Below are 17,503 nucleotides of genomic sequence, written 5' to 3'. Positions count from 1 at the left end.
TCCGTATTAGTGCGACAGTGACAGTTGCGTTTCGATCGCTACGGAGGAGCGTAAGCGATTGGCATGTTGGCTTTGCGGCCTGTGTTACGGCTCCGTAAGTACATTAGCGGTAGCGCGTAGCGCGCTGGTGGTCAAAACTTTATACTTGATAATTTAATTTCCATAAAACATGGCGCCGTATAGCGCTATCTCCAGCATTCAAAATCAGCGATTCTACTTTTTATTAGACTTTACATGTCTTAATCAATCAATAAAACTTTGCTCAACAGATACCCATATCAAAATTATTTAATGGATAATGTATCTATTCCTAAAACTTATAATGTATTTCGTAAACTTGTAACAGGGCTTAATTTTTATTCAAGAGGGGATAGCTCGTGTAACAGACAGGTTTGGGAATACATAGGCATATAAAGTTGTGAGAGTCACACAGACACACATTATGTAAGCTTTACACATGTAAGCTTTAGCAAACGTAGATGATCACCACGCTCCGTGATTGCTACGTCATTTCTGGTCCTAGCTAAATTGGTTGTTCTATACTTACGCTATGGAAATTCTAATTTAGCTAAAACCCTAAATGGCGTAACAATCACGGAGCGTGACTGTACCTGTATCTCCATAAGTACAGTCAGCTGCGGAGAAAACTGGGCCCCCCTTCGTTACATTATACGAGTATTTGCATGTAGTTTCGCAGTGGCAATTACAGTCCATCTCGCTCACACTGATGTACCTACTGGTGCGATAGAGAGGGAATGCGACCGAGTTCATGCAGACGCATGCACTCGATTTGTAAATGTCTAACTCCAACTCGTGGTAGCCGTGCTGGTATATAGTCTGTCGATTTATAGCTGGCCCCGAACTGCTAATCCTTTTGTCTATTAATTTGTTAAGTAAAACTGCACGTGCTGCTTACCTGCAAAAAAGGGTCTTAATTATTCTAATTGGCACCTTAGCGCGGGATAGTCCAACGCTCAAAAAACCAGTGTAGGTGCGCTCTCCGATAACGCGCCTTGGTTACGCATCTGGATGACACATTTTAGACTGGTTCGACTCGCCAGCACTAACCCCGGCTACTCACGTAACGATAAATCGTTGCGATAAAACTGTGCAGTCCGACTGTGCAGATAAATCGAACCGTGTGTATGTCGATTATCGTAACGATTTGTCATACACACGGTTCGATTTATCTGCACAGTCGGACTGCACAGTTTTATCGCAACGATTTATCGTTACGTGAGTAGCCGGGGTAAGTAACCGTAGAGAATTACACGACCCTTTTATTTACAGGTACAGGCACGTGTAGTTTTACTTAACAATACACGAAGGGTTAAGGGGCCCACTGATTACCAGTCCGCCGATATCGGTCTGTCAGTTGTTCGGAGCTGTCAAATTTTTGTTCTAACTGACAGGCCGATACCGTCCGGTGGCCTGTTAGTCAGTGGTTGGCTTTAGCGGCTCGGGGCCATTTACAAATCGACAAACTATACTCAGGTATTACGCGACATGACGCGCATTTATAATATTATAGTACATATTTACCTGTACTAACTGGGCGTATGTCTCCTGGCTAACCGGCTTGCCTCCAAGGTACCGCTGCTTAATCTTGGCCGCCACTACAGGGCGCTGGTCGACTGGCAACGTATCGTTGTACTCGAAGATGTTGCTGGCCAGTTGGTCCCAGTTGGCTTCCAAGTGGGCCAGAGTGTCGGGTGAAATTTGGTAAGCTGAAACCAAGAAATAGAAATAACAAGAAAATATCAATGACTTAATTTATTGCTCGTTTGCCTGCAATTATAGAATGATCCGTTCGAGGAGTTAGTAAAATAATAACTTTTTTAAATTTGTTCCATGATTGGTAGGTATGAAGCTGATTTATAATGCTTTAACTACACGTGCCAAAAAGTAGTCTCCACTGCACAACGCTCATTTATGGGGTTGCAGATTGCAGATCACCTCACCTACCAGATAGACACAGAGCCTACCGCGAAACACGAAAATCGAAATTTAGTTATCTGCTTCTCTATTACTCGAATATGCAAGAGTGATAGAGAGACAGATTTTAACGAAATTGAGATTTTCGTATTTCGCGGTAGGCCATCAGATGACCGGGAGGCGTATTCTGATTGTTATTTATTTATCGTATGGCATCACAGTTATACTGGATTAGATTATTATTAATTGATTGAGACAGATTTGAGGTTTGTGCTTTTCAATTAGGTATCAACCCTTTTAGACCAGCGGTAGAACAAAAATGGGTTTTGATAACATTAAAGTTTTTTCTTTTTTGATATGTTATTGTAAGCATGTTAAATAACATTCATGTAAAAAGTTAGAAAATTTTAGATGGAGCGTTCGGCCATATTTAAATATTTCAATTTTTGCTTAATAACTATGTAAATATAAAATTAAAGTTACAAAAAACTTTTACATATTCAATAACACTTTAATTTATTCACAATATTCGGTTTTTAGAAATCTGGAACAGCTGCTTTCTGGTGAACGTAAAAACACGAATTATTATGCAAATACAGAATTAGAGTAGCTGATATTGCAAAATTACGATATTATCTATCAACTTAGTATACATGTAAAAAGTTAGAAATGTAGACAATGTGCTTGTCTAGATATTGATTTCTGGTTAAGCAGTATAGCCAATATTGAATTAAAGTTTGTAGAGTTAATATTACACGGTCATAATAAAGATCTTACTTCTCACACAAAAGATTAGAAATATAAAATCATGGCGACACTAAATACTGATACGTAAGTATGCATTCCGAGCTTATATTAAGTTACATTTCAAACGCGCGGCGTTTTCGCGCGCCGCGCTGTGCGCCGTGGCAGGAGGCAGCGATCGACGGTCGCGGGCTAGCGGTTAGCGCGGTGCCCTTAAAAATACGCAAAGCGTTTATAAAATTATTATCAATGGTAAATAGTTATTTTACACAGTACACTAATGGAAACTTACCTTCCCTTATTTATTTCTATATGTACTAGGGATTGCCCGCGGTTTCGTTTACGTAGAATTCGTTATCGTGTTGAGTATAGAAATAATAGATACAATTGAAAATTATTTTAGGTGCATTGTCATACAGATAACCCTTGTTAAAGTATTCTTCAAATTCAATACACAGGTGTCATTTCAATATAATTTTGCGTAATTTGGCGCTTTTAGGTTATAAATGACTAGCGACATATATTTTTTAAGAGCGATCATCTCCGATAATATTTACTTTATCATAAAATCAATTTCAAAGTAACGTTATTCAATTTTTATCATTTTAACGTCAATATTACCAACTAACTGATCCAATTGACCTACGGAAACAACTCAAAATTTGCATCAAATTAAATGCCACTTTTCTTATCCGTTTCGAACAATCAAGAGGGCCTTTACGAGCTGATGTGATGAAAATTTTATTTAACCTTCGTCCCTTGAAACCTTCACTACGCTCAAGGTTCAACTTTACGAACTTCAATTTTCAATTTTAGAGTTCAATTTTAGAATGTTTGAATTTGTGAATGTACTTCCTGCCTCGTACAGCTAAACTGTGGAATGAACTGTCCGATACCATACCATCTTAAAGGTCGGCAACGCGCTTGCAACCCTTCTGGTGTCCATGGCCGGCGGTAATCGCTAACCACCAGGTGATCCGTCTGCTCGTTTGCCTCCTATTTAATAAAAAAAATGTTTCGCTTGTTTGGGTATCAATATTAGCACGAGCGGTTAATTAACAACTTTTCCCCTTGTAAAACAAATAAATAAGGTAGGTGAGGTGCAGGCATATGAGGCCCGGCGGGTAACAAGGCCCAGCATTCAAAAATAGCAGTTGCTCCCTATTATTCCCAATTATTCTGAATTTGTACTTGTTGCTAAGAAGGCCCACTGTCAGTGCAGGTAAAAAGGTCCAGTCCCGGGCCTTATTGAACGTATGAGATGAAATATAAGATTAAAATATTTTAAGGTAATTTTGAATATTTTTAATCTCTTATTAATAAGGTCGATTTGAAGAAATTTCTATGAATGACTTATAAATAACACTTGCACTGCTTGGGCTGTCAAAATTGCTGCAGACTTTTTTTGGTCTAACTCTAATAATTTTTCACTTGCTTTATTGACCTAAAGACGTTTTAAAGAATCAAAAAGTCTAATAACATTGAGGCACTTATACTTTTTAAAGGCAGTAACTATTTACAAGTGACTTTTTTTTGTTAATACATAGGTAGGTATTTACGATAGAAGTGCGAAAAATAGATATTTTGCAACGAGTGACGAATTTTAATACACGGCCAAAGGGAGTGTTTTAATGTGCTTATTATAGCACATGGGCTACGGTTACCGCTTACCATCGGGCGGGCTGTATTCCTGTTTGCCACCATCATTGTATTATTAAAAAAAACTTTATGATATCGGAAAAAAAACAGATATTCCTCTTGCTCAGTTTATGACAATTGTCACAAGAAACCTGTCAAGAATTACCTACAATTCTTCTAAATCTTTGACAATTGTCAGAAACTTCGCAGGAGAAATATCTGTTTTATTCCGATACTAGCTGTGCCCGCGGCTCCGCCCGCGTGGAATTCGGTCTGTGTCAGTAAGCGGCTTATTTCTAAGCCTAATTTCTCTCCCTCTCCCCTGAAGGCGGAACTTGAAGTAAAGTTGACAGATGGATATGCTAGAGGACTGTAGTCCAGATAAAATATTTTACAATTAGGTACCACTAAATAAAACTACACTCCAAAATCAATAGTTTTTTCGCCCTTATTCAAATTTTACACGTGATTTAAATGACAGAGTAGTAGACGTACCTATATCGGACGATACAGTAAGCTATACGCGCGCGAGCGAAAGCGAAGCGGCCTGCCTGGCTAGAGCGCCACCCACTCACCGTGATCTTCTTCAGACTCCTGAGGAAGATCACGTGTCCCTTGTAACCTCAATGCGTTGCGAGACTTTCGCAAATGATTCGATTTTTTTCGGGAAGGCATGGTAATGCGTGTAAAATGCGAGTCTCAAATCGTTTCACTCTGCAAACGACCAGTGCCGGATTAAGATATTTTGATGCCCTAAGCATTTCTAGACCATGGTGCCCGCTCTCCCTAGGGTCATCGAGATTACATAGAATTTTTTTGGTAAGTTGAGTGACGTTCATTGCGGCATTACAGCTGAGAATGGAAATCAGTCACATAATTTTATCACGAAAATTGACAGTGCTGCAGCAGTAACGTTGTAACAGAGTAATGCTGCTGCAGTCATTATATCTTAGAAAGTGATTAATAACGCGAGCGAAGCGAGCGCGAAATTTATTTCGAGATAAAAACGCAATTTGATAGACAGTTGTACATTTTTAGGGTTCCGTACCCAAAGCGTAAAACGGGACCCTATTACTAAGACTTCGCTGTCCGTCCGTCCGTCCGTCTGTCTGTCACCAGGCTGTATCTCACGAACCGTGATAGCTAGACAGTTGAAATTTTCACAGATGATGTATTTCTGTTGCCGCTATAACAACAAATACTAAAAACAGAATAAAATAAAGATTTAAATGGGGCTCCCATACAACAAACGTGATTTTTGACCAAAGTTAAGCAACGTCGGGCGTGGTCAGTACTTGGATGGGTGACCGTTTTATTTTTTGCATATTTTTCCGTTTTTTTTTGCATTATGGTACGGAACCCTTGGTGCGCGAGTCTGACTCGCACTTGCCCGGTTGTTTTACTTTTAGTATGGAAATCAGTCACATAATTTTATCACGAAAATTGACAGTGATGCAGCAGTAACGTTACAACAGAGTAAAGCTGCTGCAGTCGCCACCCGAATGTCACCTTTATTATATCTTATAATGTAATTGTAAACGCGAGCGAAGCGAGCGCGAAAATTTTTCGATATATAAAACGCAATTTGATAGACAGTTGTACATTTTTACTTTTAATCCCAACCAGGCACGAATCCAGGATTTCATACAGAGAAGGGATGGGACAGTTTTCTATCAGCCTAGCTTCGCATGAGGCTCGATATTTTCATACAGAAAAGATGCAAGAAAGCAGGGCTTGGAATTGACCAAGTGAATGTAAAGTGTGAGCAAGGCAGAAGGCCCAGCTGCGAAAGAGGAAAGCTTGGATTTGGATCCACGCCCAAGTTTAATTAAGGCAGAAGATCAACTTTGCCATAAGGCAGAAGACCTCGCATAAGACCTTACGCCGAACTACAAAAGAGTGGCTTGAAATCGAATCTATGCATGTAATCACGACTCTTCTATTGCTCGCTCTTTGGCTTCACTCGAAAGCGCTATTTGATAGGATGCTTTTAGTTTTCGGCTTTCACGGGGCCCCTTATAACACTTTGACAGTTAGGTCTCAGGATCGCGGCTAAGGAGCAACTCGGCTTGGCCGACAAATCTGGCGTGCAAGAGAACAAAATTCGCTATAAAATCGGTAACCTATGTCGAAAAAATCGACTGGCCGCAAGCCCGAAAGCAAGATTTTTTTCCATGACTTTAAGGCCCTCCGCGTAAGGTCAAATCGAAAGCCTACGTTGTAGATGTTCTTACGTACCCTCACTCTCTTACTTGATCCCTTCGACCCTTCGTTATTAGATGGGTAATTGTACACGTATAAAAGTTTCATGTAGGTACCTACTCCACGACGACTGCAATGCTGATGCAGCCTGCGCGTTTTTTTGCCTATGATGGTTGGTTTTGGTGCCCCCTAGACGTGGTGCCCTAAGCAAGTGCTTATTTTGCTTAAAAGGGTTAATCCGGCACTGCAAATGACAGAGGTCAATGCTTGTTTTTTCAAAGTACCCACCTTCGTGGCCATTATTAAGTGCGAGGCGATACCTCCGTATGAATGTGGATTTGATATGGGTGCGTAATTACGATTAGGTATAATTCATGATGGAGAAAATTTATAATTTTAAATAATTACTTATGCAATTATACGCGTGTTGATATGTGTATTTATTTTACCACTACGTAATTATGTAAACTCGTTCCCCAAAAGATGGCACTGTGCAATGAGGGGCAATTAATTTACGGTCGTTTTTTGAATTGCCCCTCCTTCCTAAGTAGCGCCATAAGATTCAGGGGCAAGCTTAAGTCAATCGAGTGTTGTAGCTACCCCCCCTCCTTTTAGGGGTTGAATTTTTATAGCCTATAACCTGGCCGGGAAATTTCTCGACAGATTAGTGAAGTTTTCATCAAAATCCGTTCAGCCGTTTTTACGTGATGCGCGTTCAAATAAACAGACAAACAGACAAAAATTCTAAAAACTTTTGGAACGTGTTCTGTTATCGATTCTAAGTATCCCCAGCCAACTTTTTTTCAAATATCTTCCATGTACAGACTTTCGACCGTCTCTAGCTTTATTATATGTATAGATAATAAAGTTTTTTTTTAAATAATACAATGATGGTGGCAAACAGGAATACGGCCCGCCCGATGGTAAGTGGTAATCGTAGCCCATGGATGCCTGTGACGTCAGCAACAGTGATTTTACAATTCGCCGCACCTGTCACCGATGTGAAATTGGGGCCAGATGTACTGTAAAAATATGTTAAAAGATAATACTTACTGTTACGAATAAATAAATATTTATACTGTAAAAAATTATCCCACCAAACACATTTTCATGTAAATTGTTGCTAAGACGAAACCATAAGACTCGCACTGTCAAAAAGTTGTCAGATCTCTTGTCGAGCCAAGCTTCAAACTTTACAAGCCCTAACTTCACTAACTCTACACCTTAGTCAAAATATGTGGCTTGGCTGTTTCGCTACCCCCACATGGGCATAAGGTGAAAAATTTATTAAATCATTATTTTTAGGGTTCCGTACCTCAAAAGGAAAAATACTGAACCCTTATAGGATCACTCGTGTGTCTGGCTGTCCGTCTGTCACAGCCTATTTGCTCCGAAACTACTGCACCAATAAGTTGAAATTTGGTATACACATGTAAGTCTATAACCCAAGGACATACATGTAAAGTAAATAACAGAAATTCAAATAAAGGGGTCACTTTTGAGATGAATGATAAATAGAAGAAAAAAAAACTATCAAATGAAGGGGCTCATTGTGAGAATCTCAGATATATTTTTTCATAATTTTAAAATAAACAGTTTAGAAGTTATTTAAGAAAATACAAAAAATGACCATTCCCCCCCCCCCCTTATCTCCGAAACTACTGGGTCTAAAATTATGAAAAAAATACACATATTAGCTCTTTTCCTATAGATGACAGGAAAACCTATTAGAAATGTGCAGTCAAGCGTGAGTCGGACTTAAGTACCTAGTTTTCCGATCCCTACGGGTTTTTTAAAGACATTTTACTCACTTTTCTCTAAAAAAAATGTATTCATAAAAATTGTGTAATGTACGGAACCCTTGGAACGCGAGCCCGACTCGCATTTGGGCGGTTTTTGTATTATACTTACATACAATAGTTCTTGTAGAAACGAAACGGCCAAGCCACATACTTTTGGTGTAGAGCTAGTAAAGTTAGAGGGCTTGTAGAGTTAGAAGCTTGGCAAGAGATCTGATAACTTTTTGACAGTGCGAGCCTTAAGGTTTCGTTTGGGCAACATTTTACATCAAAATGTTTTTGGTGGGATTTCACTTCTTTTTGTAAGTTGCTTATGACAATCTTCCATCCCCTAATTCAAAGGGTTGGGGTGATTTACTATTAAAAATCCTGAAATAAGTATCTGGGGGCATCTGTTACACAATGTACTTCTTACTGATTCCCCATATAAACCCTTCACGCCGTAAGGGTAAACTTTGGGGTTGAAATCTGCCTTCACCCCGTAAGGGTAAACTTTGAGGTTGAAATCTATTCTATATCCTTCCCCATAACAATACCTATCTACATACCAAATTTCAACTAAATCGGTTCAGCGATTATTGATTCCCTATACAAAATTAAACCCCCTCTTCATCCCCTCCCCTTAGGGATAAAAAATTTCAAGTTTTTGAATTTATTTGTTGTTTGTGTACTAAAACTATCTTACATACCAAATTTCAGCTTTTTAGAGGACTTCAGGAAGTACCCGGTATTGATGATCATCAAGTGAGTGAGTCAGTGACGAAATCGAAGTTTTTAGATATGAATAAAATCTAAAGTATAAGAGCTATGCAATTGATATGCTTAATAAGTCCGAGAACTTTGTTTATCTGGTATAATCTAACCCAAGTTATGAGGGTTCCAAAAAACGACGAAGCGCTTCGAGAAAAGGTAGATAGTGCCCTTGCGCTTTGCTCGTCTTGGCGGGGGCACTTCCGTGCCCCCAGATGTTAAAAGATGATACTACTGTAACTAGTAAAGATTTATGTTTAGTTACCTACTATTTACGCGAAAACTAGAAATTTTTTATATCTTTAGTTATTAAGGCCCAAAATAATTATTTTCACTTATTATAAATAAATTCTCCCGATATGAAGTATCAAATATTGTTATTTGTATATGTATAAAACTCTTAAGTTAAAAACAACAAAATCTGTTATTACCTACTGTCAAAATGATTATTTTTTGCGGGATTAAGTAATACACTGCTAGTATTCAATAAGGCCCATAATAGGACTTTTATAAAAGGTATATTTTCCAAGAGTATCGTAATATTTTTATAACTATTTTGGTATAATGAAGAAACTTAAATAAATGAGAAACCTATTTGAGTGAGTTTTTCATACTTCATATCCTGTTCATTAAAAAAAAACCATTTTAATTTAAGGTGGGCTGTATATAGGCATATACGGCCCACACGGAATATATAGATTCTTTTCACAATATAGATTCTTATAAATTGACATTAATGTAATTTGTACTGTAATCATATGTTGTGAAATAAATAAATCTAATCTAAATCTAATCTAATCTATACAATTAGGTAAGTGAGGCCACTTACCTTATTGTATATTCAGGATGTATACCGTGTAATATTGAGCAGTTGGTTTATAATATAGTAGTATACCCTATAATGGGCGTGGAACCAGTAATGGGACAAAAAAAACATAATTCCTCTAAAATAAGTATCTAAAAGTAGTTTATAAACACTGGCTGTATATTATCATAAATAAGAGTCCTAGAGCTGTTTCAGTTTGAAGTTTCATTAAATTTGGTTGCTTTTTAAGAAATTGGCGTCAACCCAAAAGTTGTCGTGTCACTGAAAAAAAATACCACTACGAATTCTTAACAACTTCGCTAAGAGAGGTGAGTTAATTTATTAAATTTCAATTAATTAATACTTGATGAAAACTAGAATGTGTTTTGTTAGTCGCATTTACCATGAGATAAGGTATACAACACACTATGTTGTGACTCCACAGATGTAAAAAAATAGTGGTATTTGGCCCAATCCCATTATAGGAGCTGTAAAACTGCGTACCTCCTATGATGGGACAACTGACAGAATGATGCTTGCCATGCCATAATTTCATGTTTAAACAATACAGAAGTAAAATGTAGTTACGAAATATGTCAATCAGGAGGTATTCTCGGACTTCGGATAAATTAATATCGTTTTTCCAAACTTTTATTTAACTTGCCCTGTTAGTTAGTGTGGGTCCAATCTTGGTAGCTGAATTTGAGCCACTTTTCGATTTCCGATTCAGTTGAAATTTTGTGTAAGTACGTAATTAAGTATGCAAATCGGATGATAATGCAATATTATGATAACATTGACCTTATCTGATGATGGAGACAGGAGGTGGCCATGGGAACTTTATCGCAATAAACCCTAACTAATTGTGTTTGGGTATATTAGAATTGTCTCGATGGATCTAATACAATAATAATTGGCTGTGGAAAGAAAAATACATTGAGCGATAAAAGCTTATACCAAAAATTGTTTTTTTTGCCGTAACTTATTCCCCATTTCAATATTTTATACTGATAGAGCAATGTCCATTATAGGGGGCCCATTACTGGATCCACGTCCATTACCGGGGGCCCATTACTGGAGCTTTGGTGTCCATGACTGGAGAAAAAAAGCATAGTTTTAATTTGTTAAATATGTGGAAACTAATTGCTGTATCTTTGATATAACACGCCTAAAACATGAAAGACGGGTAGGACTTTCATCTTTTAACACGCTAAGCGGTAGACCATTTACATGTATACGGGAAATATCATAAATACTCCAAATTTCCTCTTAAATGTCCCATGACTGGTGCTGTTACTATATACGTATTATGATATTGACGTTGAATAGGACAGGACATGACAATAGGAACCAGAAATAGGATTGGTCAAACCAATTTGTCAGTAAATAAAATCAAAAAACTATATTCATCCTTTTCTTTTGGGTGCTAGTACTAGTGTAAGTCAAAGATAGTATGATGATTCTCTCTGTCTATGTTTAAAATGAGACAGTCCTTTGACAAACTATGTATAGTAAAAAATAGTTGTGAATATCTTGTACATTTTTATTACAATATTAGTCAAGATAATGAAATATAGCTCGTCAAGCAAATCTTGTCACTAAAAAAAGGCGCGAAATTCAAATTTTCTATGGGACGATATCCCTCCGCGAATACATTTTTCAAATTTGCCGCCTCTTTCTACTGACAAGATCTCACTGACCAGCTGTAGGTATTTTTACGTAATAAGATATTTTAATTTCACGTAATGTTCGCATCTAATTTATGTATGTGCACGGTAAACAAACAAATGAATGATAAGAAAAGACAGACAGTGTTACTGAGCGGGAGGTGGGGCGAAGGGCGAGGTATAGGTAGGCTATGATAGGCTCTCGAGCGCCGCGCCGGCGACTGACGGACCAGCGCGGCGTATGTATGAATTTCGCGCCTTTTTAACTAGATTTTCTATTACAATGCAAGCTACACACAGAAATTTCTTATTTTCCATAATATGGCTGCGTATATTATTTTATAGTAATAGACTTATTTTTACTAACTCTAATTCAATATTAGATCTTATAGGACAAAAAACGTATATTAATTCTAAAGCATATATCTTATTCTTCTAGCTTTTTAGCTTGCCTATTAAATTAAAAATTTAGATATGTTGTTGTGGAATATTTAAACTTTAATTCAATATCGACAAAATAATTAGCTAATTGTAGTTTGACAAAGATGCACGTTAAAAAAATTTCTAATAATTTTACATTATAAAGCGTCATACATATTATAAACAATGGAACTTAAACATTACACTTTAATTCAATATTAAAAAATCATTACTAAAAATATATAAATACCTAATTTATATCTAACGCTCGTTCTAACTTTTCATCATATATTGCAAATATGCTTAAAAATATGTCCCATATCAGATAAGTATCACTTTTTCAACTTTAGAATTATCAAAACTTTTAGTGCAAAAATCCGGTCCCACTATTGAGCTATTTCCCTGAGGTCTTCATCCGTGAAATAATAGGTTATGTATTTGATTTGATGGATATGGGTAAAATCACGGTAAAATGTGTTACTAAAGCTTAAATATTATGTACCATCGCCCACCCTGTTAACTGACAGTTCGTAAACTCTATTACAAAATGCATATAAGGTCCACCGATGGACAGTTAAGAGTGTTGCCGTTTGTAGGAGCCAACTCAGTGCTTTATGTTTTTATGTTAATATCTGGGAGACCGAGCTTTGCTTGGAAAACATATACTCGTACAAACCCAAAAAATGTGCGTTTTTCCAGAGATAAGACCTCTAGCTAGATCGACTTTTCGCCCCCGAAAGGGTTTTCGGGGGCGAAAAGTCCCCCGAAAAGCCCCCATATAGCAAATTTTATCGAAATCTCTAGAGCCGTTTCCGAGATCCCCGAAATAATTATAAAATAAATAAATATACAAGGATTGCTCGTTAAAGGTATTACTTACATATAATTAATGTTGCCCATCGCGTAGCATTTTACAAGTAGGTAATATCTATATCACCTATTTGTGGAGAGTGACCACGTCTTTTTGGTAACCAACAAACAAACGGTGTCTATTAGTTTATGTCTGGGGTGCAATATCATTTGTTGTCAATGACATAGATATATCGCAGTTGATGAAGCCTTTTACGCGGATGACACTCGCACAAAATAATGAAAACCAGCACTCGACCAATATATTGCTTTAAAAGTTGGCAGGAAATAGGTCACCGAAATAAATGACTTTCAACACAGAATAAATAAAAGTACTAGGTACAGAAAATTCACTCTCTAACAAAACGCGGTACTTAGGTACGCGTCTGTTACGATCTGGACAGATATGACCGCTAGCTGGCGACAGCGCCACGCGCGGCTTATAGCCACCAAAATTGGTGTGGAACGGGTGTACCTACTTGTAGCTACCTGATGCAAAGCGACGAAATCGGGAAGTGAGCCACGCCTGCTTTCAGGGAGAATTAGGCACTGGTCCCACCGCGAGCTAGTAAGCTATGAGCTATCGGCTATAAACACGAACAAAAGATAAGCGCTCCCGTGTAAATAAAAGAGACACGGTGATATTTATAGTTACTCGCCCAGCGGTGAGCTATAAATATCGCCGTGTCTCTTTTATTTACAGGGGAGTGCTTATCTTTTGTTCGTGTTTATAGCCGATAGCTCATAGCTTACTAGCTCGCGGTGAGACCAGTGCCTACTACCTTCAAGCATTTTGTATTGGCGAATATTATTATATTTTTAGCGTTTATCTATTGAAATTAAGAAACGCCTTTGAAATTCGTCTCTTTCATGTGAGTAAATTAACAGGTAAAATGTGATAATATAATAAATCACAATCTGCTTCCGGAGGGCACAGAAAATGTAATAATTTTTCTTGGAAGAAACAGCTCATTAGCGTTTCACCTACCTACGTACTTACTGCGTTTGGTCTCGATCCACGGAAAATATTATTTGCATCATTAATAAGAATTAAACATGTGTATTTTGTGTTTACATTTTTTCTAGTGCTAATGAATGCTAGTGATCGTCATCAACCTATTAAGGAGCATTCCACGGGCTGTCCCGTACAAACGCATTTTATTTCCTGTGTTGCGACTTTTTTTCGGCATTTAAAGCAGGCGATTATTTTTCTGTGCATATTTTTGACCATTTGTCATAGAAAAGATCCTCTTATACCTGCACATCTTCAAAATAATCGCGTTTGTACGGGTCAAACGGTAGACAATGTCATGGAATGCTCCTTAAGCTGGCAACCAATCTACTCGGGCCAACCAGGTTCACCAATGGAACGAGCTGCTGTAACTAGTCAAACTTACTAGCAGCAGGATACTGGCCCTCTTCAGACGTGACAGACGTAATGAGTTTGGCCGAAAGGAGGAGTGTATCCCCACTGGTATTAGCTAATAAGTGGACAGTACGGAATGATGTGCTCTATTTCCAGCAGAGGGCCCCGCAATAGCATTTTGGATACTCTAATATCCATTCACATTTCTGCAGGAATGCCCTTGATCGTTATCATCCTATTCAGTTGGCACCATTCTATTCGGGTCAAGCAGGTTCACCAATTCATTAAAAAGGAATGATGGTAGACATAAAATGAGATGGGAAGACGAGTTCAGGCAGGTGGCTGTAGCCTTGTGGAAAAGACAGGCTCTGGATAGAGACGCGTGGAGGAATATGGGAGAGGCATTATGCTAAGGGCAACCAGAGAAAAGCTAGCTGTAAGTATGTAAGGTTCACCAATGGAGCTGCTATAACTAGTCAAACTTACTAGCAGCAGGGTAGAGGCCCTCTTCAGACGTGACAGACGTAATGAGAGGTACTTTATGCATAGCCCCAGCCTGTGCCGCGTGGAACGGGTACTGAGTAAGGAACGGATCCCTGGTGCCCGACGGTTCCACGGTTGGGGAGAACGGCGTGAACATCTGCTGGTATGGGAACTCCTGTAACGTAAAAAAAATAACTGGAAATTGTCCAAGAAGGTATAAGAAAGAAGAAGAAAATACATTTATTTAACGCCACAACATATTACATATACATACAGACATAAAAAAGTATTGGACGCTAAAATAGGACCCCCACTCAGCATAATACCGGGGCAACCCGTGGCGTTGGTTTTCAGTATAAAAGGAATAAGTACAAGCTTACTTTTTCGTATCATAAAAATTGCCTAGTGATTTCAAGGATCCCATTTAGCAAAAATATGCATCTGTTGAAAGATTTATGGGTAGGTAATGGTTTGGTCTTGTACATATATTTTGTATCTATCTCTTAAGTAACAACATTCCGTGCGACTGTGCAGTTATTGAATATACTTACACTCATGAGACCATGAATTATTGGGCGTCGGATTCGAAACGCTAATTCCTTTTTTAGGGTTCCGTACCCAAAGGGTAAAATGGGACCCTATTACTAAGACTTCGCTGTCCGTCCGTCCGTCTGTCACCAGGCTGTATCTCACGAACCGTGATAGCTAGACAGTTGAAATTTTCACAGATGATGTATTTCTGTTGCCGCTATAACAACAAATACTAAAAACAGAATAAAATAAAGATTTAAATGGGGCTCCCATACAACAAACGTGATTTTTGACCAAAGTTAAGCAACGTCGGGAGTGGTCAGTACTTGGATGGGTGACCGTTTTTTTTTGCTTTTTTTGTTTTTTTTTTGCATTATGGTACGGAACCCTTCGTGCGCGAGTCCGACTCGCACTTGCCCGGTTTTTCAATAACGTGAAAAGAAAATTTATATACTTACAAACATTTCAGTCTGAGCTGCGACCACAACCTCAGCAGGTCTGTACTTGAGGCAGTCAACCATCTCCCGGTTGGTGTTTGTAGGGCAGCCCACGATGGCTGACAGACTCCTGGCCTTCTGCAGAGGCTTCACGGAGTGTGTCCAGGACGCGGAGGCGGCGCCGCTGTAGGCTATACCTCGAGCGAAGGTACCTAACGTTGATAGCTAGTAATTGATATAGGTACTTACAAACATTTCTGTCTGAGCTGCGACCACAACCTCAGCGGGCCTGTACTTGAGGCAGTCAACCATCTCCCGGTTGGTGTTCGTAGGGCAGCCCACGATGGCTGACAGACTCCTGGCCTTCTGCAGAGGCTTCACGGAGTGTGTCCAGGACGCGGAGGCGGCGCCGCTGTAGGCTATACCTCGAGCGAAGGTACCTAACGTTGATAGCTAGTAATTGATATACTTACAAACATCTCAGTCTGAGCTGCGACCACAACCTCAGCGGGCCTGTACTTAAGGCAGTCAACCATTTCCCGGTTAGTGTTCGTAGGGCAGCCCACGATGGCTGACAGACTCCTGGCCTTCTGCAGAGGCTTCACGGAGTGTGTCCAGGACGCGGAGGCGGCGCCGCTGTAGGCTATACCTCGAGCGAAGGTACCTAACGTTGATAGCTAGTAATTGATATACTTACAAACATCTCAGTCTGAGCTGCGACCACAACCTCAGCGGGCCTGTACTTAAGGCAGTCAACCATTTCCCGGTTGGTGTTCGTAGGGCAGCCCACGATGGCCGACAGACTCCTGGCCTTCTGCAGAGGCTTCACGGAGTGTGTCCAGGACGCGGAGGCGGCGCCGCTGTAGGCTATACCTCGAGCGAAGGTACCTAACGTTGATAGCTAGTAATTGATATACTTACAAACATCTCAGTCTGAGCTGCGACCACAACCTCAGCGGGCCTGTACTTAAGGCAGTCAACCATTTCCCGGTTAGTGTTCGTAGGGCAGCCCACGATGGCCGACAGACTCTTGGCCTTCTGTAGAGGCTTCACCGAGTGAGTCCAGGACGCGAAGGCGGCGCCGCTGTAGGCTATACCTCGAGCGAATGTACCTAAAAAAAAATTTGAAAATGCATTGAAAATGAACGGCATTAAATGCATTGAAAAGTATAGCAGTTAAAATGTTTAGTACCTACATTTTTCTATGAATAGTGTATATAATACCGGTCAAAATCATAACCCTCCTTTTGCGTTGCCTTAGTCGGGTAAAAAGAAAATACGCAAATACGCAGCGTTTTTTAGGGTTCTGTATCCAAATGGTAAAACGGGACCCTATTACTAAGACTCCGCTGTCCGTCCGTCTGTCACCAGGCTGTATCTCACGAACCGCGATACCTAGCTAGACAGTTGAAATTTTCACAGATGATGTATTTATGTAGCTGCTATAACAACCAATACTAAAAAGTACGGAACCCTCGGTGGGCGAGTCCGACTCGCACTTGTCCGGTTTTTTTATAATCTAAGTATGAGTTTTGAAGTGTGACGTGTGACAACAAAGAGCTCCTATAAGATACAGGGTGTTTGGTACATCGTTTTAATTTGAATTAAAACGGCAGATAGGTTGAGTCATTTGCTATCTTCTCAGGCCTAGAAATTTTTAATTTGGTGCAAAAAAAATCTTCCCTTCTATGACAGTTTTTCGTAAAATTCAAATTTTTACTTGCGTAGTAGTAAAAAAACCATGGCTAATTTTGTTTTTCTAGGCATGAGAACATAGCAAATGACTCAAGCTATCTGCCGTTTTAATTTGGCAAACGATGTACCAAACACCCTGTATATAGCTATCATTAAAATTCTAAACGCCTTCCTATAATCTG

General features: G+C 39.1%; 1 protein-coding gene and 1 long non-coding RNA gene across 2 annotated transcripts in view; one reads left to right on the top strand and one right to left on the bottom strand.

The window, feature by feature from the left end:
- Positions 1-17,503, top strand: part of LOC134670037 (uncharacterized) — a 366,992-nt gene that overhangs the window by 272,538 nt on the left and 76,951 nt on the right. The gene's annotated exons all lie outside the window — the stretch shown is intronic.
- The window catches only part of LOC134669999 (carboxylic ester hydrolase-like), a 41,833-nt gene that overhangs the window by 3,842 nt on the left and 20,488 nt on the right, over positions 1-17,503 (bottom strand). Inside the window, exons 5-7 of the mRNA XM_063527646.1 lie at positions 16,548-16,738; positions 14,662-14,833; positions 1,543-1,727 (exon numbers count right to left, since the gene is read on the bottom strand). Coding sequence (XP_063383716.1) covers positions 1,543-1,727; positions 14,662-14,833; positions 16,548-16,738 — 548 coding nt within the window. The remainder of the gene's footprint in view (positions 1-1,542; positions 1,728-14,661; positions 14,834-16,547; positions 16,739-17,503) is intronic.

The sequence above is a fragment of the Cydia fagiglandana genome, chromosome 13 (assembly GCF_963556715.1).
Source record: "Cydia fagiglandana chromosome 13, ilCydFagi1.1, whole genome shotgun sequence".
In the NCBI taxonomy this organism is placed as follows: Eukaryota; Metazoa; Arthropoda; class Insecta; order Lepidoptera; family Tortricidae; genus Cydia; species Cydia fagiglandana.
Note: the sequence above shows the minus strand (reverse complement) of the source record. Positions and strands in the feature narration are given on the sequence as shown.